The sequence below is a fragment of the Aulonocara stuartgranti genome (assembly GCF_965226115.1).
Source record: "Aulonocara stuartgranti genome assembly, chromosome: 7".
Lineage (NCBI taxonomy): Eukaryota > Metazoa > Chordata > Actinopteri > Cichliformes > Cichlidae > Aulonocara > Aulonocara stuartgranti.
The window spans coordinates 551,564-576,500 of NC_138945.1; the positions used below are offsets into that span (position 1 = coordinate 551,564).

Genomic DNA, 24,937 nt, shown 5'->3' on the forward strand with positions numbered 1-24,937 from the left:
ATGAAAGAAGCCAAACAAGGCAAAAGACTGGAACACCAAGGGCATGAAGGAAGTTCAGACATTATCAGTAAATTTCCTTCAGTCTTCAAAGGACATGGAACATCGCCTTACACCTACAAAATCCAGCTCAAGGATGATGCCGTGCCTGTGGTGCATGCCCCAAGGAGAGTGCCTGCTCCATTACGGACAAGTTTGAAAAAAGAGCTTGAAAGAATGACTCAAATGGGTGTCATTGAACGAGTGGAAGAGCCCACAGACTGGGTGAACTCTATCACTTGTGTCAAGAAAAAGAATACAGGTGCCTTAAGAGTCTGCCTTGATCCCAAAGATCTAAATGAAAATATTAAAAGAGAGCATTATCAGATCCCTAAGAGAGAGGAAATAATGAGTGAAATGGCAGGAGATACGTTTTTTAGCAAACTGGATGCATCACATGGATTTTGGCAGCTGAGGCTAGACCCAGAAAGCAGCAGGTACACTACCTTTAACACGCCATTTGGGCGTTACTGTTTCTTGAGGCTCCCATTTGGAATTAAATCAGCACCAGAGATCTTCCACAGGGCAATGGAGTCCCTGATCAAAGGGCTGGAAGGCACCAGAGTCTACATAGATGACCTCGTAGTCTGGGGAAATACAAGGCAACAACATGATGAAAGGCTGGAGAAACTTTTGTGGAGAGTTAACAAGAATGGACTTAAACTGAATAGAGACAAGTGCCTCTTTGGTGTTTCAGAGATGACCTTCCTGGGAGATAAGGTTACAAGTGAAGGGGTGGAACCTGATCAGTCAAAGGTACAAGCCATATTGGATATGCCAGCACCCATTGACAAAAAAGGTGTCTTGCGAGCAATGGGGATGATCAACTTTCTGGGTAAGTTCATTCCTAATCTTACCTCCACGACAGCATGCCTAAGGGAGCTGCTACAGCACAACACAGTGTTCGAGTGGACGGCCCGGCATGAGAAAGAGTGGAAAAAATTGAAGGAAACTGTAACTACAGAGCCGGTCTTGACATTCTTTGATCCATCAAAGCCAACAAAAATTTCAACAGATGCCTCAAAAGATGGCTTGGGAGCAGTTCTGCTCCAAAGGAACAAAGACAAGTGGCAACCTGTAGCATCCAGTGCTGCAGAAAGTATCACACCTTATACAGAATGGGTGGTCAAAAGGAGTCTGTCCAGGGTTCTACTCTGTGCGAGCTGATTTATGCATGGCTAATGGGCTGGTGCTGAGACAAAACCAGATTGTCATCCCTCAATCCATGCAGAAAGACATGCTTCAGCGTATCCATGAAGGACATCTTGGAGTGGAGAAATGTAAAAGGAGAGCGAGAGAAGCAGTTTGCTGGCCAGGCATCAACAGGGATATTGAGGAGATGATACAGAAATGTGAAACATGTCTCAAACATCACTACAAACAAACAAAAGAGCCAATGCTGGCAGCAGATCTACCCACTGCACCATGGCAAAAGGTAGGCACGGATTTATTTCATCTGGATGGCAAGGACTATGTTTTGGTGATTGACTACTATTCTAATTATCCAAAAGTGGCACAGCTTTCCAGTACATCAGCACAGTCAGTCATCACACACATGAAGGGCTTTTTTGCCAGACATGGAATTCCACAGTGTGTCATCAGTGACAATGGTCCACAATATGACTGTAGAGAATTTAGTGACTTTGCAAAACAATATGGATTTCAACATATCACCTCTAGTCCCTTGTATCCCCAAGCGAATGGACAGGCAGAAAAAGGAGTCCAAATAGTAAAGAGATTGTTCAAAAAAGCAAGAGACAGTAAGACCGACCCTTACCTGGCTCTGCTAAGCTACAGAGCTTCATCTCTGGAGTGTGGGGCATCACCTGCTGAGCTACTCATGCATCGCAAGCTCCGCACCACACTTGCACACATTTCCAAGGAAAATGACAATGCACATGACAACAAGCTGACCGACAAAAGAATGAAACTCAAGCACAGACAGAAAAGGAACTATGACAAAACTGCAAGGCGTCTGGAACCGCTTCAGGAAAGAGATGTTGTGAGGATTGCAGGTCCAGATTTCTGGGACAAAAAAGCAACAGTTCTCAGCGAAGTAGGGCCCAGATCGTTTGCTGTTCAGACAGAGAATGGACAAGTGTTAAGAAGAAACCGGAGAAGTCTGTTAAAGACACAGGATGTTAAACATCAGGACACAGAGACTGGAACTGAACAACGAGGTGCTAACCCTGTTGAGCACCACAGTGAGCCTCCTTCACCTTCCCCAATGTCTGAGATACTGAGAAGGTCTACCAGACCTAAGGAACCTACAGAGAGGCTCATAGAACAAGTGTGAACTGTTGTGGTAAAGAATTGTTAAAAAATAATAATAATAAATCACAAGTAAATAACGGATAATAATTCATTTAGAATAGTAATTGTTCACACTTAATTGAGACCTGCTGAGTTATAATGTGTTATTGACTGTTCAAGTTGTCAAAGGTGAAGAGTTCTAATGTGCTTGAGGGCTGTATGGGATTCATTTGGTTCATTCTGGACGATGTAAGGTATACATTTGGATTTATTTTGTTTGACTTGTGCTACAACTTTTGGTTAAAAAAAAACACTACTGAATGTAGTTTGTTGCACAATTTATAACATGTTGAATGTTAGACAAGAATGTTCAGATGTTACAGAGTAACAGTTCTCTTTGGAATTGTGCTTATTATAACACCAACCTGTTTGGAAAGGGGATGTAATGATAGTTGCTATTGTTGAAGCTACCCACAGGGGGCGCTCTGGAATCAATAAGATATACAGAACAGAAGAAGAAGCGATCGTTGTAGAAAGAATAATAAACAGACTGGGTGTTAGCTGAAGCTAGCACCAGGAGCAATTCTTGATGTTTTATTCATAGAGGAATAAGAACATTACAACCTTCATCTTCACTTCTGTGCTGTGATGAGCTCTGAAACCTGACTGAAACTAACGAGTCGTCTGCTTTACGCTACATGTTTGAGAATTATACCACGGAGTCAGGTACTTCTGATTTAAGTCTATTTTTCACCAGAGCTACAGTATCCAGAGTCGTACGCAGTGACAGGGGGTAAAGTTATTAACAAGATGATGGACCTCTGTTGGAGCAATGTTCAGGTAGCTGCTCTGCTCTGTGTTGGCATTGAAGATGATAACAGTGGGTGCACACACAGGTCAAACTCTGCCCCCCGGTGGTGATCCTGTGAGTCACAGTGTGACGCCTCGTTTTAAATGTCACTCGTTAAGTCAGCTCAGATTTATTCTCGTGTGAACTCAGTTTTCCTGTTTGGGTCGGAGAACGTGGGCCCAGCTCGTCGCCACAGATCACAACTCTGGTGCTCAACAGCGCCAAAGTAAAAATTTTAATTTCATTATCTCATCTCCGAGCGCGCTCAGTGATGAGATGCTGCTGTTTGTTTCTAAGGTAACGGCTTTTTAAAAATCACTGATCAGCGGAGAAACATGAGACATTGCACGGTGATAAAACAGACCTGCTGTTCCAGCTCAGAGGTCCGAGGGATCGTCCAAAAATGGTATTTTCTGGAGATCTGATTGGTCAGTAGGCGGTGATGTCATACCTATTTATCTTTAATCTTGATCTTAAGTTACCATGGTGATTAATCTGTATAGAAACCAGGTTAAGCCTGAAGTTACCCAGGTTAATCTAAACCCAGCTTAGGCCTCTGCTATCAAACATGAGGCTCCCAGGCCTGGACTGGCCACTAGAGGGTCCAACTGGGTCCACAGGGAGAGCGTCAGTGATGAATAAATACAGGTGAATAATAACAAATCTGACGGTCTGCAGGTGATGTTAGGGGAGCTAAACTTTATTTACACCCAGACCTGAGCACAAAGGTCAAAGGTCAGCCTGTGAGTATCAGAATAAGAGGCGAGTCTCCAGGTGTTCAAAGAGTGTCTCGTTTATTGTGGTCACAGGTGAGAAGGCAGTGTTAAGGCTTCGAGGTCGTCTGAAAATCACCACAAACACATTTGCAGCATCACCTCCTACCTCACTTCCTGTTCCTGCTTTAAACAGACTGTACATAAATGATCAACTGAGCCACTCCTCCACCCGAGCAGATTTAAGGTCTTTATTAAAATAATCCAGAGCTCGGTCAGTCCGCAGCATCATACTTCCTGTTCGCTGTCATAATGTCGGGTTAAATAATAAAATGACATTTTTGTGAAAAACATTTTTATATTTTTGTGCCTGATTCACTGATTAAAAAAAATTATTAAACAGCATCTCGACCGTGTCTTTGCCACAACGCCGAGGTCAGAGGTCACATCGGCTCATCTCCTCATCCTCCTCCGCAATTGTGCAGACCACCTCAGCTTCTTTCGCCAACAGCTGCGTTTGGAGCAGATTTGGCTAAATGCGATCTGATTGGCTGATGCCTCAACGTCGCAAGCAATTGACTCAAAGTTGTCAATGTGTGACATCACGGCGTCTGAGCCCGGAAGCATCCATGTGATTCCCGCCGTTATCTGACAGCTTCTCTCTGCAGGACGCGGCTCAACAAACTTCACAGAAGTCGTTAAAAACACACAAACACAAAAATCAGTCTCTGAGTCTGGAGCTCTCACACCTGCACAGGTACGCAGCCTCAGCTTGTCCCACCCCTCTGACACGTTAACAGAGCCAAACATGCTGAGCGCGGCAGTGGCTCAGTGCAGGTCGCTGAAGGGCTTGGGGTACCCGAACATCAGGTAGTCCATGTAGTAGAAGTCGAAGACCTTCTGCCGCTCGGTGGCGTTGAGCTGTGAGAAGTACTTCTGCGTGATGCTGGAGGATGTCCTCTCCGCCAGTGGGTTCCTGTCCTTGAAGTCCGGGAACGTGAGGTTAGCCGGCGCCCCGATGCTTCGGAGCAGGAAGTTGGCGTCACGCTCCAGGCTCTCGAACTTCCCGATGAAGGTGAACTGCAGGAAGCATGGGCTGCACAGCTGGCTCACCGGCTCCCAGTGGATGTCCATCCCCACGGGCCGCCGCACATCCAGCAGGTACTGCACAAACTCCCTGAAGGTCACACCGGCGCCAGAGCGCAGTGCAGCATGTGTGGCGTTGGCTCGGTACCTGGAGATGATGGCCCGTCCAAACACGGGGTGGTAGTATGAGTTGGGGCTCTCAAACTTGTCCCGAAACGCTGACACGAGGCGCTCAAAAGGCTCCCGGACGAACAGCGCTTTGGTGTAGGAGCGAAGCCGCTCGGTAACGCCAGCACGACTGTAGCCGCTGAGCCGCGGGAGGCGGTTTTCGTAATGCGCCGCGTCGTGGGGAATGTCCCGTGTGGACGCGGCGCTGCCGCTCAGCACCATCAGCACCCGCTTCCAGTTGGAGCAGCCAGCTTTGGGCACCTCGCAGTACAGCAGCCGGGACCGCTCCTCCACGTACACCCGCGACACCTGCCGCTGCGACGGCGGCCGCCTATCCACTCCCGGCTGGTATTGGGCACAGATATCTGTTAGCAGGCGGTGCCGTGACTCCTGCATCCTCGGCAGCTGCAGCGCCACCTCTACTTGGCCCGTGGGGGAGCTGGACGCCGCCACGCTGCTCTTCAGCAGCAACTTCCTGCGGCGTTTAGTGAGCGGCTGCTTTGAGCCGAGCGGTGAGTCAGAGAATAGCGAGGAGGACAGTGGCTGGGGACGGAGAGCGGGCGGAGAGACAGGACGACGTCCTGCCGCATCGTCGGCTTCCTTTAACACACACACATACAGGAAACAGAGGGCATGTCATCAGTGGGCGTTTCCCATCACGCAGGGCGTTGTCTGTATGTTTAACCTCCACGCTCGCCATTTCCTGCATGTAAAGAGTCCATGATCAGCCGCTTTGTTTTTGACCAAGCGGCTCCGATTCACATAAAACGTTCTGATCCATTAATCAGGTTTCTACTCTGCAGGTGCTACTCTGCAGGGTTCTACTGTGCATGGTTCTACTCTGCAAGGTTCTACTCTGCAGGTTCTACTCTGCATGTTTCTACTCTGCAGGGTTCTACTCTGCAGGGTTCTACGCTGCAGGTTCTACTCTGCACGTTTCTAATCTGCAGGGTTCTACTGTGCATGTTTCTACTCTGCAGGGTTCTACTCTGCAGGGTTCTACTCTGCAGGGTTCTAATCTGCATTTTTCTATTCTGCAGGTTCTACTGTGCAAGGTTCTACTCTGCAGGGTTCTACTCTACAGGGTTCTACTGTGCATGTTTCTACTCTGCAAGGTTCTACTCTACAGGGTTCTACTTTGCATGTTTCTAATCTGCACTTTTCTACTCTGCAGGGTTCTACTTGGCAGGGTTCTACTGTGCATGTTTCGACTCTGCAGGGTTCTACTGTGCATGTTTCTACTCTGCAGGGTTCTACTCTGCATTTTTCGACTCTACAGGTTCTACTCTGCATGTTTCTACTCTGCAAGGTTCTACTTTGCAAGGTTCTACTCTACAGGGTTCTACTGTGCATGTTTCTACTCTGCAAGGTTCTACTCTACAGGGTTCTACTGTGCATGTTTCTACTCTACAGTGTTATACTGTGCATGTTTCTACTCTACAGTGTTCTACTCTACAGGGTTCTACTGTGCATGTTTCTACTGTGCATGTTTCTGCTCTACAGGGTTCTACTGTGCATATTTCTACTCTACAGGGTTCTACTGTGCATGTTTCTACTGTGCATGTTTCTGCTCTACAGGGTTCTACTGTGCATATTTCTACTCTGCAGGGTTCTACTCTCTGAACCTGAAAATCTGAATTCCATCTGATGCTGTGAGTGTCCTGATCAATCATGCAAGTCAGGACGTCTGCAGTCTCAGCTGCAGGTGTCCAACCTAAACGTGTGTGTGTGTGTGTGTGTGTGTGTGTGTGTGTGTGTGTGTGTGTGTCCAAACACTGAGGATGAGGATGATGATGATGAAATGTTTCTGAAAACCTCGCATTTGAACAGAATCATCTTTCTGAGATTCTGGGTGTTGTCAGACACTGCAGGACTAAATGTGAACATATTACATTTAAATTAAATTTTTAAATACATCCCGGTCTGAAACCTACAGAGCTGAACTCAGATCAGAATCTTCTGACGTTTCTTCATGTTAAAAATATTATTTTACATTGTTATGAAATCCACCTACATCCAACTACAAACTTCAGTGTGAAGGTTTTTATTAGTGCAGCTCAAATATGGGACGATGTAGACCTGCTTTTGCTGCATATTTTAATCAGGCAACACTCATGTTTCATGCATGTGTCTACAGACCCTGATTCAGCTCGAGGGCACAGCTTTAGTCTGATATTCATGTTTAAATATTACCCGAGTTTTAGTGAAAGACCGTGGCCATGTTTCAAAAACACATGTTTCTGATACATGAAGCTAAAACTTGACAACAACCATTATAAACCTTCAAACTTTGGACCCCGAAACTTTTATGTAAATTAGAAACGGTGGAGCAGAAGGTCCTCGATGATCTGAGACTCACAAGAACCGATCAGGAACTTTCTGTTGCACTAAAATATATGAATGTCTAACCACAGGAGCTGTCGTGCTGGCTGTGGACACTGGATGGCGCTCTAATCTTTGTTCTGCTCCATGTGTTTACTCTGTTTGGAAAATGTGATGCTGTGTGAGTCCAGCAGGTGTCGCCGTGCTGCTGTTACCTTCTGTGAAGGCCGCCTGGGAGCCACCAGCACCTGCACACCTGAGAAGGAGGGGGGAGAGAGCACGGTCAGGAGCAGAAGTATGTGGACACGTTCACTTTATGTTGGGTAGGATGATTTAATGAAGCTGAAAACAAACTGCAACACACGTGAGTGTGAGAGAGAGTGAGTGTGTGAGTGAGAGGGTGAGGGAGAGAGAGTGAGAGGGTGAATGAGAGAGAGAGGGAGAGAGAGAGAGTGAGAGGGTGAGAGAGAGAGTGAGAGGGTGAGTGAGAGAGAGAGGGAGAGAGAGAGAGAGAGGGTGAGTGAGAGAGAGAGAGAGGGAGAGAGAGTGTGTGTTCTAGTGTGTGTGTGTTCTAGTGTGTGTGTGTGTGTGTTCTAGTGTGTGTGTGTGTGTGTTCTAGTGTGTGTGTTCTAGTGTGTGTGTGTGTTCTAGTGTGTGTGTGTGTGTTCTAGTGTGTGTGTGTGTGTGTGTGTTCTAGTGTGTGTGTGTGTGTGTGTGTTCTAGTGTGTGTGTTCTAGTGTGTGTGTGTGTGTGTTCTAGTGTGTGTGTGTGTGTGTTCTAGTGTGTGTGTTCTAGTGTGTGTGTGTGTTCTAGTGTGTGTGTGTGTGTTCTAGTGTGTGTGTGTTCTAGTGTGTGTGTGTGTGTGTTCTAGTGTGTGTGTTCTAGTGTGTGTGTGTGTGTTCTAGTGTGTGTGTGTGTGTTCTAGTGTGTGTGTGTGTGTGTGTTCTAGTGTGTGTGTGTGTGTGTGTGTGTTCTAGTGTGTGTGTTCTAGTGTGTGTGTGTGTGTGTTCTAGTGTGTGTGTTCTAGTGTGTGTGTGTGTGTTCTAGTGTGTGTGTGTGTGTTCTAGTGTGTGTGTGTGTGTGTTCTAGTGTGTGTGTGTGTTCTAGTGTGTGTGTGTGTTCTAGTGTGTGTGTGTGTGTGTGTGTCTGTTCTAGTGTGTGTGTGTGTTCTAGTGTGTGTGTGTTCTAGTGTGTGTGTGTGTATTCTAGTGTGTGTGTGTGTTCTAGTGTGTGTGTGTGTATTCCAGTGTGTGTGTGTGTGTGTGTGTGTGTGTTCTAGTGTGTGTGTGTGTGTGTGTGTTCTAGTGTGTGTGTTCTAGTGTGTGTGTGTGTGTGTGTGTGTGTGTGTGTTCTAGTGTGTGTGTTCTAGTGTGTGTGTGTGTGTGTTCTAGTGTGTGTGTTCTAGTGTGTGTGTGTGTGTGTGTGTGTGTGTGTGTGTTCTAGTGTGTGTGTGTGTGTGTGTGTGTGTGTGTTCTAGTGTGTGTGTGTGTGTGTGTGTGTGTGTGTGTGTTCTAGTGTGTTCTAGTGTGTGTGTGTGTTCTAGTGTGTGTGTGTGTGTGTTCTAGTGTGTGTGTGTGTGTGTGTGTGTGTTCTAGTGTGTGTGTGTGTGTGTGTGTGTGTGTGTTCTAGTGTGTGTGTGTGTGTTCTAGTGTGTGTGTTCTAGTGTGTGTGTGTGTGTGTGTGTGTTCTAGTGTGTGTGTGTGTGTGTGTGTGTGTGTTCTAGTGTGTGTGTGTGTTCTAGTGTGTGTGTGTGTTCTAGTGTGTGTGTGTGTGTGTGTGTGTTCTAGTGTGTGTGTTCTAGTGTGTGTGTGTGTGTGTTCTAGTGTGTGTGTGTGTGTGTTCTAGTGTGTGTGTTCTAGTGTGTGTGTGTGTTCTAGTGTGTGTGTGTGTGTTCTAGTGTGTGTGTGTTCTAGTGTGTGTGTGTGTGTGTTCTAGTGTGTGTGTTCTAGTGTGTGTGTGTGTGTTCTAGTGTGTGTGTGTGTGTTCTAGTGTGTGTGTGTGTGTGTGTGTTCTAGTGTGTGTGTGTGTGTGTGTGTGTTCTAGTGTGTGTGTTCTAGTGTGTGTGTGTGTGTGTTCTAGTGTGTGTGTTCTAGTGTGTGTGTGTGTGTTCTAGTGTGTGTGTGTGTGTTCTAGTGTGTGTGTGTGTGTGTTCTAGTGTGTGTGTGTGTTCTAGTGTGTGTGTGTGTTCTAGTGTGTGTGTGTGTGTGTGTGTCTGTTCTAGTGTGTGTGTGTGTTCTAGTGTGTGTGTGTTCTAGTGTGTGTGTGTGTATTCTAGTGTGTGTGTGTGTTCTAGTGTGTGTGTGTGTATTCCAGTGTGTGTGTGTGTGTGTGTGTGTGTGTTCTAGTGTGTGTGTGTGTGTGTGTGTTCTAGTGTGTGTGTTCTAGTGTGTGTGTGTGTGTGTGTGTGTTCTAGTGTGTGTGTGTGTGTGTGTGTGTGTGTTCTAGTGTGTGTGTGTGTTCTAGTGTGTGTGTGTGTTCTAGTGTGTGTGTGTGTGTGTGTGTGTGTGTTCTAGTGTGTGTGTTCTAGTGTGTGTGTGTGTGTGTTCTAGTGTGTGTTCTAGTGTGTGTGTGTGTGTGTGTGTGTGTGTGTGTTCTAGTGTGTGTGTGTGTGTGTGTGTGTGTGTGTTCTAGTGTGTGTGTGTGTGTGTGTGTGTGTGTGTGTGTTCTAGTGTGTTCTAGTGTGTGTGTGTGTTCTAGTGTGTGTGTGTGTGTGTTCTAGTGTGTGTGTGTGTGTGTGTGTGTGTTCTAGTGTGTGTGTGTGTGTGTGTGTGTGTGTGTTCTAGTGTGTGTGTGTGTGTTCTAGTGTGTGTGTTCTAGTGTGTGTGTGTGTGTGTGTGTTCTAGTGTGTGTGTGTGTTCTAGTGTGTGTGTGTGTGTTCTAGTGTGTGTGTGTGTGTGTGTGTGTGTGTGTGTGTGTTCTAGTGTGTGTGTGTGTGTTCTAGTGTGTGTGTTCTAGTGTGTGTGTGTGTGTTCTAGTGTGTGTGTGTGTGTTCTAGTGTGTGTGTTCTAGTGTGTGTGTGTGTGTGTGTGTGTGTGTGTGTGTCCAGTTCGGGTGCAGCAGCTCCTCGGGCTCATTCCTCACACTTCGCTGCGAGCTGATGCTGCCTTTGTGCTGCGAGAGCTGTGAAGATGATGAAGATGATGTGACTCGTTTGCGGTGACCTTCGTCATGCTGTGGATGGATGAGCTGCTGACCAGCTACTGTGCTGCTGGTAACAGCCGGCGCTCTCAGTTTAAATCATCGGTCTAATCGAGTTTATTCAGCGCAGCTCTCCAAGACGCTCGCTCCCCACACGACCACCGAGTCACATCATTTCACACGAATAACAACTGGCCCCGCCCACAACAGCCACTGCTTCGTGTAGTTTCTGCATGTGTGTGAGGTTACATGCTGGAAACGCGGTGAGATCACTGGAACACAAAAACACAACGTGTGACCTTTGAACACAGGAGGGCATCCTTCCTGTGGCCTGTTGGTGTGTATTCATAGCAGGCACACACACACACTCCTCATCTTCACACACATATGCATGTGTGTATCACCATGTCAAACATTTGTGTGACCCTGAAACCCAATCAGAGCCCTCTAACAGTCATGTGACGACCTGACTGAACCTCAGGACTCTACGTCCTCACAGAGCTGAACGTCTGATCAAACTTTAAACCTGAACTGGCTGACCTCACTCCAACTTGCTGTTGTTTTATTGGTTTGTGTCCACGCAACATTACTAACACACAAACACACACGCATGCAGCTGGCAGGCCCAGGTGGCCTCTCAGCAGTTTCCTGACACTGAAGGTTAGCGGCGGTGGCATCCCGCTGCAGCTCCTGGTTATTTATTACCCAGAGCGCATCTCACTGTCCCACACACAGAAAACATGTGACTAATCCAGGCTTTTGTGTCAGCACGCACACACACACACACACACACACACACACACACACACACACACACACACACACACACACACACCTATCAGCTCGCTGAGCTCAGCTGGATGCTTGAGCTGTAGAGAGCGCCCTCTGGTGGCAACACATGATGACACCAGTTTAACAGAAAGAATCTTTTTGAGCTCAGATGAGGTATTGGATCGCCCCCTGCTGGCCATTAGAAACAATGCAGATTTAGGGCTTCGCGTTTGAGACGCTGAAGCTATGCCGTGTTTTATTGTCTTGGTGTGACTGACCAGTGTTGAGAGAGGTTAAAGGTCAGGGCTGTGTGGAGCCTGAACACCTGAACTGATGTTTTTCGTTCTTCTCTGTCATTTAGGCCATTTTCCCTCTCAAGTCTGCTTCTTTGAGAAAAGCTTTACTGAAGCTTCAGGAGAGCGCGTCACAGAAACGAAGCCTCCAGCCGGCGTTTTCTTCAGCTTTGTGTTCTCAAACCAGACGTGACGGGTGTGACCGAAGACGCTCGGTGTAGCCCCGCCCTAACCCTGCTCCTCTGAGCAGAACGTCACCTCCACAATAAGCTTTGTTCGGTCTCACCTGAAACAGCATCTGAGCAAGAAACTCATCAGGAGGCTCGTTTCCTCACATCCACCCAATCAGACTTCATCCACAACCCGAGCAGTCGCCCCCTGCTGGACGCTAGACAGTTAACCATGCCACTTATCTCCGCCCAAATGATGGAGGCAACAGTCCGAACAGAGACCCCGGACCTCCCTCTCCCCTGCCCCCTCCTCCAGCTTTGAGGTGGAACCCCGAGTCAGGGCTGAAGCTGACCCCAGTCCACCTGACACCCTCGCCTCCCCTCACTCGTGAACAAAACCCTGACATACTTAAACTCCTCCATCTGGGGCAGCAGCTGGTCCCACACCTGGAGTGCGCCCTTCACCCATTTCTGATTGAGGACCATGGCCTCCAATTTGGAGGTGCTGGTTGTCATCGGCTGCGGTTTACAGGGACCGAACGACTCGTCACACCGGGCCAACGCCCCGTACTCCGGGGTACTCGGATAAAGAGCCGGCTCAGTTCTGCAGCCACTCTGCTCCTCCTGAGCTAACGGACCAAGACAGACTTTTAATTCATTTGAAAGCCTGATGCTTAACATTGTCCACCCCAGCTGTGAAACTCAGAAACCAGTCTTACTTGTTATCATCTATCGTCCACCTGGGCCTTACACAGAGTTTCTGTCTGATTTCTCAGACTTTATATCTAATTTAGTTCTGAGCTCAGATAAAATAATTATTGTGGGTGATTTTAACATCCATGTAGATGCTAAAAATGACAGCCTCAACATGGCATTTAATCTGTTATTAGACTCAATTGGTTTCTCTCAAAATGTAAAAGAACCCACCCACCACTTTAATCACACTCTAGATCTTGTTTTAACATATGGCATCGAACCTGAACATTTAACAGTGTTTCCTGAAAACCCTCTCCTGTCTGATCATTTCCTGATAACATTTACTTTTACAATAATTGATTACACAGCGGTGAAGAGTAGACTTTATCAAAGTAGATGTCTTTCTGAAAGCACTGTAACTAAGTTTAAGAATATAATCCACCCACTGTTATCATCTCCAATGCCCTGTACCAACACAGAGCAAAGCAGCTATCTGAACGCTACCCCAACAGAGGTCGATTATCTTGTTAATAATTTCACCTCCTCACTACGTACGACTCTGGATACTGTAGCTCCTGTGAAAACTAAGGTCTCTAATCAGAAGTACCTGACTCCGTGGTATAATTCTGAAACACGTACCCTAAAGCAGATGACTCGTAATCTGGAGAGGAAATGGCGTGTCACAAATCTAGAGGATCATCATTTAGCCTGGAGAAATAGTTTGCTGCTTTATAAGAAAGCCCTCCGCAAAGCCAGAACATCTTACTATTCATCACTGATTGAAGAAAATAAGAACAACCCTAGGTTTCTCTTCAGCACTGTAGCCAGGCTGACAAAAAGTCAGAGCTCTTTTGAGCCAACCATCCCTTTAACGTTAACTAGTAATGACTTCATGAACTTCTTCACAAATAAAATTTTTATCATTAGAGAAAAAATTACCAATAATCATCCCACAGATGTAATATTATCTACAGCTACTCTTAGTACCATTGATATTAAGTTAGACTCTTTTTCTCCAATTGATCTTTCTGAGTTAACTTCAATAATTACTTCCTCCAAACCATCAACGTGTCTTTTAGACCCCATTCCTACAAAACTGCTCAAAGAAGTCCTGCCATTAATTAATTCTTCGATCTTAAATATGATCAACCTATCTCTAATAATCGGCTATGTACCACAGGCCTTCAAGCTGGCTGTAGTTAAACCTTTACTCAAAAAGCCATCTCTAGACCCAGCAGTCTTAGCTAATTATAGGCCAATCTCCAACCTTCCTTTCATATCAAAAATCCTTGAAAGAGTAGTTGTCAAACAGCTAACAGATCATCTGCAGAGGAATGGTTTATTTGAAGAGTTTCAGTCAGGTTTCAGAGCTCAGCACAGCACAGAAACAGCTTTAGTGAAGGTTACAAATGATCTTCTTATGGCCTCTGACAGTGGACTCATCTCTGTGCTTGTCCTGCTAGACCTCAGTGCAGCGTTCGATACTGTTGATCATAATATCCTATTAGAGCGATTAGAACATGCTGTAGGTATTACAAGTACTGCGCTGCAGTGGTTTGTATCATATCTATCTAATAGACTCCAATTCGTGCATGTAAATGGAGAGTCCTCTTCACACACTGAGGTTAATTATGGAGTTCCACAGGGTTCAGTGCTAGGACCAATTCTGTTTACATTATACATGCTTCCCTTAGGCAGTATCATTAGAAGACATAGCATACATTTTCACTGCTATGCAGATGACACCCAGCTCTATCTGTCCATGAAGCCAGATAACACACACCAATTAGTTAAACTGCAGGAATGTCTTAAAGACATAAAGACCTGGATGGCCGCTAACTTTCTGCTTCTTAATTCAGATAAAACTGAGGTTATTGTACTCGGCCCTGAAAATCTTAGAAATATGGTATCTAATCAGATTCTTACTCTGGATGGCATTACCTTGGCCTCCAGTAACGCGGTGAGGAACCTTGGAGTCATTTTTGACCAGGACATGTCCTTCAACGCACATATTAAACAAATATGTAAGACTGCTTTCTTCCATTTGCGCAACATCTCTAAAATTAGAAATATCCTGTCTCAGAGTGACGCTGAAAAACTAGTTCATGCATTTATTACTTCCAGGCTGGACTACTGTAATTCATTATTATCAGGATGTCCAAAAAACTCACTGAAAAGCCTTCAGCTAATCCAAAATGCTGCAGCAAGAGTCCTGACAGGGACTAGAAAGAGAGAGCATATTTCTCCTGTTTTGGCTTCCCTTCATTGGCTTCCTGTTAAATCCAGAATTGAATTCAAAATCCTGCTCCTCACATACAAGGTCTTAAATAATCAGGCCCCATCTTATCTTAATGACCTTGTAGTACCATATCACCCTATTAGAGCGCTCCGCTCTCGCTCTGCAGGCCTACTTGTTGTTCCTAGAGTATTTAAAAGTAGAATGGGAGGGAGAGCCTTCAGTTTTCAGGCCCCTCTTCTGTGGAACCAGCTTCCAGTTTGGATTCGGGAGACAGACACTATCTCTACTTTTAAGATTAGGCTTAAAACTTTCCTTTTTTCTAAAGCATATAGTTAGGGCTGGACCAGGTGACCCTGAATCCTCCCTTTGTTATGCTGCAATAGATGTAGGCTGCCGGGGGATTCCCATGATGCATTGAGTTTTTCCTTTCCAGTCACCTTTCTCACTCACTATGTATTAATAGACCTCTCTGCATTGAATCATATCTGTTATTAACCTCTGTCTCTCTTCCACAGCATGTCTTTATCCTGTCTTCCTTCTCTCACCCCAACCGGTCGCAGCAGATGGCCGCCCCTCCCTGAGCCTGGTTCTGCCGGAGGTTTCTTCCTGTTAAAAGGGAGTTTTTCCTTCCCACTGTCGCCAAAGTGCTTGCTCATAGGGGGTCATATGATTGTTGGGTTTTTCTCTGTATCTATGAAGCGCCTTGAGGCGACTTTTGTTGTGATTTGGCGCTATATAAATAAAATTGAATTGAATTGAATTGAATTGAACGGAGCCCGGCCGGTTCGCCTGCTGACAGATGGAGACCTCCACCCTCCATCGTTCACAGAGCGGCGTACATCGTCAGAGTCAAGATGAACCTTTGTTTTCTGGCTGAGCCGTTGCCTCGTTTGTTGTGTCGCCGTGTTTCTGCTGTTTCACACGAGAGCAGATCAAATATTAAACTCTGACTCCTTAATAAAAACCACGTTCTGTGTGTGTCTGTCTGTGTGTGTGTGTGTGTGTGTCTGTCTGTGTGTGTCTGTGTGTGTGTGTCTGTGTGTGTGTCTGTGTGTCTGTCTGTCTGTCTGTGTGTGTCTGTGTGTGTGTCTGTGTGTCTGTCTGTCTGTGTGTGTCTGTGTGTGTGTCTGTCTGTGTGTGTCTGTGTGTGTGTGTGTGTGTGTGTGTGTGTGTGTGTCTGTGTGTGTCTGTGTGTGTGTGTCTGTGTGTCTGTGTGTGTCTGTCTGTGTGTGTGTGTCTGTGTGTGTCTGTGTGTGTGTGTCTGTGTGTGTGTGTCTGTGTGTCTGTGTGTGTGTGTCTGTGTGTGTGTGTCTGTGTGTGTGTGTCTGTGTGTCTGTGTGTGTGTGTCTGTGTGTGTGTCTGTGTGTGTGTCTGTGTGTGTGTGTGTCTGTGTGTCTGTGTGTGTCTGTCTGTGTGTGTCTGTGTGTGTGTGTCTGTGTGTGTCTGTGTGTGTGTGTGTCTGTGTGTGTGTCTGTCTGTGTGTGTCTGTGTGTGTGTGTGTGTGTGTCTGTCTGTGTGTGTCTGTGTGTGTCTGTGTGTGTGTCTGTGTGTCTGTGTGTGTGTGTGTGTGTGTGTGTGTGTGTGAGAGAGAGTGCTGCAGGTACCACTCTGAGGATTTATGATGCAGCTGTCTTCATCCCGGCTCAGTGTAAAACGTTCACTCTGACAAAGAGACGTGACAGCTTTAACACACACACACACAGACACAGACATGCACACACACACACACACACAGACACACACACACACACACACACACATGCACACACACACACACACACAGACACACACACACACACAGCTGTTTATTACAAACTTTGCTGCACTTTCAGCAGGTTCACATTCAAACACAGAATCCCATCTGTTTCATTGAGCATGCTCAGTGACTGTGTGTGTGCGCACGTGCGTCAGTCACACATTGAAAGGACAATGCGCTGCATCAACACTGAGGTCGATGGTACGTGTCACGGTCATCATCACAGACATCGCCCAAATCATCGCACTGCCGCCGCCGCCGGCTCGCCATTGCACCGTGTCCCAGCTCTGATGTTGGTGCTTTTGGCAGTCATCGGGTTCAGCGTGTCCACCTGCTCCCTGATAGACCCCGCCCACTAACAGCAGCCATGTTTTTGTCACACTTCACGTGTAACTGATGGGTCTCCGTGTGATTTCTAATCAGCAGACGTGTGTTTGTGTGGAATCGCCTCCACCCAGTGCATCCGTCAGTCCTCTGACTACCCAGCTCTTGGGGGTTGGAGCTATCTTTACACTGCAGACGGTGCTGCTGGTGGAGGTGAGGGTGGAGGTAGAGATGGGGGTTGGGAGCTGGTGCTTCAGTCTGTTTCCCGAGTCACGAATCACAGACGCTGCTCAGAGCACGAAGACTGCTGCTTCATCACGAGGAGGAGAAGGGGGCGGTCTCAGGGCAAAAAGCTTACAGCCCACTTCTTCATCACACTGCCAGCAGAGTCTTCGTCACTCAGCTGAGGTGCCACGAAGCGACGAGTCCAGAGAGGAGCGCTCCCCACCATCATCATCATCTTCTTAGAGCCTCCGGACTGCTGACACATCTGACAGGAGCCTCACCAAACAGGTGAGGAGCCTGGTTTGCAGATTTGCTCTGCCTCCAGCTAATCAGACCTGTCAGAATGATGTGGCGGTCATGTTTCTACTGCGAGGACTTGAAGTACTTTGTACTCTAGGCCTTCACCCAATCACACACACAGCTTGATGAGCAGGTGGGAGGAGCCAGGACTTGATTAGAAGCTGTTCGTCCTGAGCCACAGACTGTTGGGACGGTGACGCTAGAGTACGATGTCTCAAGACCACTTTTACGTGGTCTTGGTCTCGCTGTCTCAGATCTCAGGTCTTGACTACAAGTCTAGGTGTGCAGCCTGATCGTCCACACTGACCACAGATGGCGATCAAACCAAAACCACCATCTCCGATTTAGAGCAAAGCTGGGCGTTTCAGGTATTTTGGCCGCCGCCCACTCTGCCTGCCGGCGTCCCTGTAAACCTCAGTGTAAGAGCCCTGGGAGGCGGGCAGGTCACATGTTAGTCCTCCAGCAGGTGCTGATCAATAATCAGGAAAAGTGAAGCTCTGCAGAGTTCAGCTGCAGGGTGGCGCACTGAGCATGCCTGCGTGTTACCTGTCCCAGCCGTGCAGGTACGGGCTGCTCCTCTGAGACACATCCCGGTGTTCTCTTAAGCCCCACCCACGTTCAGTGATACTGTCATCACGATGATGGACATAACGCCATAACCCCATCACACCTGGTTAGCCACAGCTAACAGAGCACACCTGCCTGTTCTGATGATGGCGTCCGTCAGGAAGACACTTACGATCGGTAGAGTGCTGCTGAGGCGGAGCTCACGCCAAAGAAATCTGGATCTGCGTTTATGTTTACTTCGATAAATAAAGGAGGCGGGACTCTGGACACGTACATGGTGCAGGAACATGAAGCGTGTGTTAGCTGTCAGGCAAACATTAACAAGTGACAAGCTCTATTTCTCTGAAACCCCGCCTCCAAACGCTCCCTGAAGGTGACTGAGACTCAGCAGCAGATTTGATGGCATCATGTGACTCTGCTGCACGGTGTCTCATCATCCACGCTCAGCCTTCAAACCTCTGCAAGCTCAACGTAGAGAGCACGGCGCCACTGAGGGGCTTACCATCATCACCTGGCAAAGCCCGCCCATCTTTATAGCCTTAATCCTTCTCCTGAACATTAATCCTGAGGACGCCTGCCAGAGCTCGTTAAGATCCGCGTCCTACGCCACACCGAGCTACACTATCTTGCCAACGAGCACTTCCGTGAAAGAGGTGCTCACACAGAAGCCGCCTGACTGAGATCACAGCATGGAGAAGTGTTCTGAGCTCAGGCGGAGGTCCCGTGTGGGTGGGGCCTCTGAGGCGAGATAGAAGACTGCCAAGCTGACCTCCTCGCTCCTCATCAGAGATCTCAATAGAAGCACTGCACGATGACATCATTGCATCTCACCAATTACATTCATACTTTTATTCCTCAGAAAATAAAACACAGTAAAGGTCGTCACAGCTGACGAGTCAGCCTCACTGAGCAAAGCAGCAGCATTGCTGCGGCGAGCACGTCAGCATCGCTCAGTTCCTCCCTCCAGAGCAACGTCGGGCGAGCGTGAGGTTTAGGTTTGTTCTGATCCACTGAGGAATGCCGCGATGTTTGAAGGCGGGGTCAACAAAGACGCCTCCGTCTTCACTTCTTGTGTAAAAGCAGTAAAAAATGACGAGAACACCCCTGAGCTGGGTGCGGTCTGGTTTGTGTCCGGCTGTCAAACAGCATGTGTGACCGATGATGTCATTGGTACAGCATCTCGTGGTTAACGCGATCTTCCTGATGTTTAGTGGAAGCTGGTGAGAGGCTCCTCCTCCTGCTTGTGGCGGTAACGCAACGTAGTCACGCTAATCATTGAACACTGCCCAGCCTCCTCGCTGTGACACGATTCCTGCAGCGAGGAGCGCCAAAACTCAAACTGAGATGACGTGAGCTGTTGCCTGCACTCACTGGTTTCCAGTAAAGCCTTAGTACTGGACTCTGCTGCTCTCTGGAAGGCGTAGCTGAGCCAGTGTCGTCTGTTCTTGGCGCCGCGCTCGGTGTCGCTGTGAGCTCCTGAATAATTGAGCGTGAGGAGTTCAGTTACCCCAGAGTCACGCTCATACCGAGGCTCTGCCTTCAAATATTCATTTCCTGCTCATCAATAAAAGACGGACAGCACGGCGAGGAGAACCCTGCTGTCACTGAGCCGCCTCTGAGATTATCTGGGAGGGTTTCCGCCGCCAACCCAAAACCCAGCATGTCGCCAGCGGAGCGCTTCCTTCAGTGCAAGCCCGACAGGAATGAGGATAGCTTCAGATTCCTCGCTCTATCACCACCTCCGCCCACTGCCAACACCACGAGTGAATGAACTGCTGTAACGTTGCAGCGCGTCCGTCCGTCCCCGGGTCACAGAAACGTTCCCAACACGTCGTCTTTGTACCGGATTAACAGGTTTAGTTCTGATTGCTTGTGTTAATAAGCTGCTACCAGTGAAGCAGTGACTTCCCTACGGTGGCCCTGAGAGGCCAAACGGACTGCAACTTAAGAAAACACCAGCAATAAGAAAAATGGTGCAAAAGAACACAAAATACAACGGAAATAAGAAAAACGACAACAGAAATAGGAAAAAACAAGTGTTTCTGGGCAGACAATGACCTGACGGACCAGTTGCAGGAACCCAAAACATGGTAGTCGTGTTTTATCATGATCGATATCATACTCAAGACGGAACTGTAGGCTAATAGTCAGGCTAACACGCTTACCTCTCATCTTTTCTTTCCTCACAAAACCGATAGATCCTCCACTTCTTTTAAGTGTCTCCCAGCACAATTCTTAGCATGTTTTGGTTCCTGCAACTGGTCCGTCGGGTTATTGTCTCCCCAGACACCTTGTGTTTTGGAAATCTGTTTTTCCTATTTCCATTGTCTTTTTGTGTGCTTTTGCAGCGTTTTTCTTATTAGTGGTGTTTTCTTTGCAAGTTGCAGTCCGTTTGGCCTCTCAGGGCCAACGTACTTCATTAACCATGGCAGGCAGCCCATAGTGATGTGAAGTGGGCGGGGCAGTGAAACTGCCTTCAGTATAAGAGCACGGTTAGTCCCTGAGATATGAACATGAGCAAAGGCTGCAGCAGAGTCAGTTTGTTCTCCGGGTTTGATGTTCCCGTAATCTGCTCCTGTTTCTGCAGAATGAAAATAAACAAAAATAAACTGGACCATCACGTTAAAAATTCCCCCTCAGTCACAGCAAAGAATGAAAACTTGAACGTGTGAAGCGGTCACAGCGGGTCGGCTGCACCTCTGAGTTCTTCACCTCTAATCTACAAATCTGTGAACTAAGAGGAGTCAAAGTGCTGCTGCCTGGTTGGTAATAAGTCCCTGCTGAGCGAAACATTAAAAAGACAATTAGAATTGAAAATTCAGCGTCAGAGCACGAAGGAAAACAGCCTCAGCTTCTTTAGACGCTGATGAAACGCTCAGAATTTTATGTTATGTTGTATTTATGATTGTTATTGTTTAAAAACAACAGAGCGATCGATCGGCGTCACTGCTGTGTTATCATCCTGAGCCTGTGCACTCTTATACTGCAGGGATGGGTACACACCTGCAGGGGCGATGGAGGGGAACAAACAGCTGGTTAAAACACGAGGTCACACTCACTGAAACACGCCTCTCAGATCGCGTCTTTGCCTCCTGACAGGTGATAAATTGGGCGGCGGCCTCGGCGTCTCAGAGTTGAGAAAGACACATTAAAGCAGTGGGAAAGTTTTTAGTGCGGTGGGCGAGCAGCAGGAGATAAAGTGCTGCGTCGGATCACACGAGGAGAAATAAGCCGATGAGCTCATCTCAAAGCTGCGTGGAGGCGGGGCGACGAGAAGCTTCAGGCCTACAGGTGAGCAGCAGCGAGGTACCGCCCACCCCAAACACACCAATCAGAACCAAACCTCTCTGTCTGCACTGATGACATCATCACTGAAGCAGAGTCTGTGGTTTCACTCTGCTCTCAGCGTTTATAAGGAGGGACACGTCGCCATGGTAACAGATGCTGTGGACCCACCTGCTCTAAGCGAGGTTAAAGAGCTGATAGTGATGAAGAAGCATCTTTAGAACGACCCGAGAAACCGTGCTCCTCCTAACGGCGCCGTTATACTTGCCCTGCCGTAGTCCTCATTTTCCTGTCACCGCAGCCGGGTTGAGGGTGCGGGTCTGTCGGTTTCCCCGACGCTGATGCCGGTACAGGAAGACGCTGCACCCACACTGACGTGGAGCTTCTGTGGAGGGTAAGCCTGATCCTCGACTCGGTTTGGTCTCACAGAGGAAGCTCCAGACCACGAACGATGGTTCAGTCCTACCTGTCACATCCACACCTGTATGTAACAGGGTCCTACAGGCTGCTTACCTGGCCTCGAGAAGGCGATCAGCTCAGGCCTGCAGCGCTCACGTGGTTCACGTTAACCCTGAAAGGCAAACGGAGGCACACCTGTTGTTGCACTGCAACAAACGCCACGTGCCACCGGTTTGGACTGAAGGCCATCGAACCTTTCAAAGAGATGCCGTCTATGGTGACGTGGTCTCTGTTGTGTTTCATGAAGGCCAGAAACAGTTTTAACCTCCTCACACTTCACCTGTGGGAGGAAGTGACCTCACCTCTGACCCCACAAATCTGAAGCGAAGCCCTCGCGCTGTCAGTTCACAGAAAAACAGATTTTTTTGGTGAAAATGAAACAAACTGTACTAAACTACTGGATGGTGGCGCAAAGGGGACACGGGTGGAGGTCTGGCTGTTTGCACAGAACAGCTGACACGCTCTGTGTCCCACTGTCCGTGAGCGGCGATGCATCACACAGGTGACGAAGCCGATGATGCACCATCGCTGCTCCTCCATCACAGCATCCATCACAGCACCCGCCTCATTCATCATGACGTCTGAGCACGTCTGTGCCAAACTGTGCCGATGCTAACCCGATGCTGTTAGCATCGGGTTAGCATCTGTCTGCAGGTTTACTGGGAGGAGCTCCAGACTGAAGACGAGGAGGACGGTGCTTCCTCCCACCTGCTGAACTCTGAGTGAACCTTTCATACTCGGAGACGTTCGTGTTTACACCACAGCCATGAAATATGACCAGTGTGAAAAAATAAGTCTCTGAAATGGAAACGGAAGCAGTGCTGGGATGATGAAGGTGACGTAGGTGCCGTATCTGAGAGGATGCTCCAGCCTGTTTTCTCTCCCCGCCACATTAAAAGACTCCCGTCTGTCAAAGCTGCTGGATAGAAATCCTCCGGGCGTGGGAGTGTGACGCATCAGTGAGACGGCTCTGTCAGTCTGATGTCTTCACCTTTCTCCTTCCTTCACTTCTGTTGTTATCATCTAAATATTTTTAGCTGACCGTTGAATCTTTTACAATGATTCCTTTAGTGAAACCTTAACCTCACATAAAACTGCAATTCTGAAGAAAATGTTTCCCACACTGATCGTTATTAGAGGGTTGAAATAATGTTAAATGAATCTTAAAGTTTAATGAAGCTTATTCTATAAATATGTTTGTATTTGTCTGCGAGGACAACTTTTCTGTTAGCGGGACGTGGACAAGATGAGATCCGAGTCGAGCAGAGTTAATCCTGCTTCCAGACGAACAGACGAAGCTTCACGTCAGAACATCATTACTTTCACTTTGATGTCTATTTTTAGAATTCACTTATTGTTGTTTTGATTTGGAGCCATACACATCAAACTGAACTGTAAACGTAATGGTCACTGCGACCAACACTGCAGCCTCCCAGTACTCCTGTCTTTCTTATTCTCCCTGCCTATCTCACTTGTTCTCTGCTAACATCTTCCTTTGGACGCTGTAAATGCGTCATTGTTGCCTCTGGCTCCTCCCACAACAGCGTGGAGCAGACAGCAGTAATCTCAGAGAAAAGAAGCACGCTGACCTCCATCTTTACTACGACTGACTCACCGAGAGCCGTCTGAGGGCCAGAGTTTTGATTTCCATTCAGGACTCTTAGAACGTACTTCCTGTTTATTTATGACAAAGCATCATGGGAACTGTGGTTCCAAACCTGTGCCTCAAACATGAAGGAGACAAAGAATAATAAGAGTGGGGAAAAAGCTGCTCCAGTGGGCCTGTGGCTGTGAGACGATGTCAGAAAGCAGGAGATGAACGCCGATCTTCAGAGAGCTGCTCTGCCTCCTCCATCACGATAGTGCCCGCTCTTCTTCAGCCTGCAGCAGATGCTTCCTGCTCTGCAATAAAGCTAATGCATTTTTTATTGACGTGTATCCATGAGGAGGAAGCTCTGAATAAAGAATAGCAAGCCGGCTCCTTACGGCCCACTTTATTTGTCCGTTTCCATCACTGTCACTGTTTCACTGCTTCAGAGACTTTCCATCGTATCTGGACGCGTGCAAACCACAGTTTGGACTTTTTTATTGTTTCTGATTTTTAAGCTGGTTCAGTCGAGTTTTTTACTCTTTTTCATTTTGATGGTGTATCTTTTTGTTGTATACTGAATAATTAATCACGCCAACCTGCTGAGGCTGGATGTGACCCTCAGGGTGGGGAGGGGCTGTGATGTAAGTGACGGTTTCACGGCTGATGTTCGTCCGACGCCGTGATGCGAGCAGACTCCGTGCAGGTCAGAGACTCTCAGGCAACGTCCTCAGATACGAGTGCTCAGCGTGGGCGGGGTCTCCTTGCTTTCCTGCAGCGTCTGTGGGCTTTAACCATCAGCATCCTCCATCAGATGATGGAGGTCGTCTGCGGCCGCTCAGCCTTCTTCCTCGTATCTCATTAACACGACATCAGCACACAAGGCGCTGCACGCCAACGCTTCATTAATATTTCACAGTCAGGGGGACGCGTGCCCGGCAACGCGACCTTATGCAGATTAAGATGTTGGCAGGGATAAAATGAAACGCTGCCTCCTGATTATCAACGAGGTGCCAGAGGACGGGCGGAGGTCACACAGGTGCTGACCGCCGTCAGACAGAAAGGAGGCGGGACTGAAACAAACCAGGAGGGAACGACGCGTTCGCCGCTGCTTCTCTGTTAAACGTTTAGCTCATGAAGCTCAGAATGAACACATCGTTTTATTGACTGCTCTTATGACAAATGTTTAACCTCCTGAGACCTGAACTCTTCCACAGCAGCGTTTTTAATTTCTCTCTGATATTTGGGCTGATTGGGACCTGATCAATGTGAAAACAAAGAATTACCAGATTGTTTTTTACCTGATTTTTGTTTCTGATGAAAATAATATCCAGATGTGAGGATATTCATTTAAAATGTTGATAGAACAGCAGCAGCATAACGTCCTCGTAAGTGGACATCAGGCCCATGTAGAGCAAATTTGAGTATTTTGGTCTAAATAACCCAAAATGTCCACATATGTAGACGCAGGTCCTAGGAGGTTAAAGTGTTTTGTGGTTTCCTGCTCCTCCCTCTGTCACACCAGGCATGAAATAAGCCGTCACTGACGGCAGGTTTGCGTTCACGCCACAAAGAAAAGGAGCCGAGGAGGACGGGGTCACGAAGGAGCGGAGCATCATCCAAGCCGACAACGGGGATCTTCCGTGCTACCTCCACGCCTTTACTAGGGCTGCCACAAACGATTATTTTGATAGTCGA

General features: G+C 47.6%; 1 protein-coding gene across 6 annotated transcripts in view; it reads right to left on the reverse strand.

The window, feature by feature from the left end:
* Nucleotides 1-3,916: 3,916 nt before the first annotated feature.
* Nucleotides 3,917-24,937, reverse strand: part of LOC309709811 (carbohydrate sulfotransferase 8-like) — a 55,389-nt gene continuing 34,368 nt past the window's right edge. For 3 of the 6 annotated variants that reach the window (XM_082538674.1, XM_082538673.1, XM_082538672.1), the window contains exons 3-4: nt 7,644-7,684; nt 3,917-5,706 (exon numbers count right to left, since the gene is read on the reverse strand). In XM_082538674.1, coding sequence (XP_082394800.1) covers nt 4,681-5,706; nt 7,644-7,684 — 1,067 coding nt within the window. In that variant the 3' untranslated portion in view covers nt 3,917-4,680. Of the gene's footprint in view, nt 5,707-7,643; nt 7,685-16,339; nt 18,784-20,072; nt 24,012-24,937 lie in introns of those variants that run through there. The other 3 variants (XM_082538676.1, XM_082538677.1, XM_082538675.1) reach the window with 3 other exon arrangements.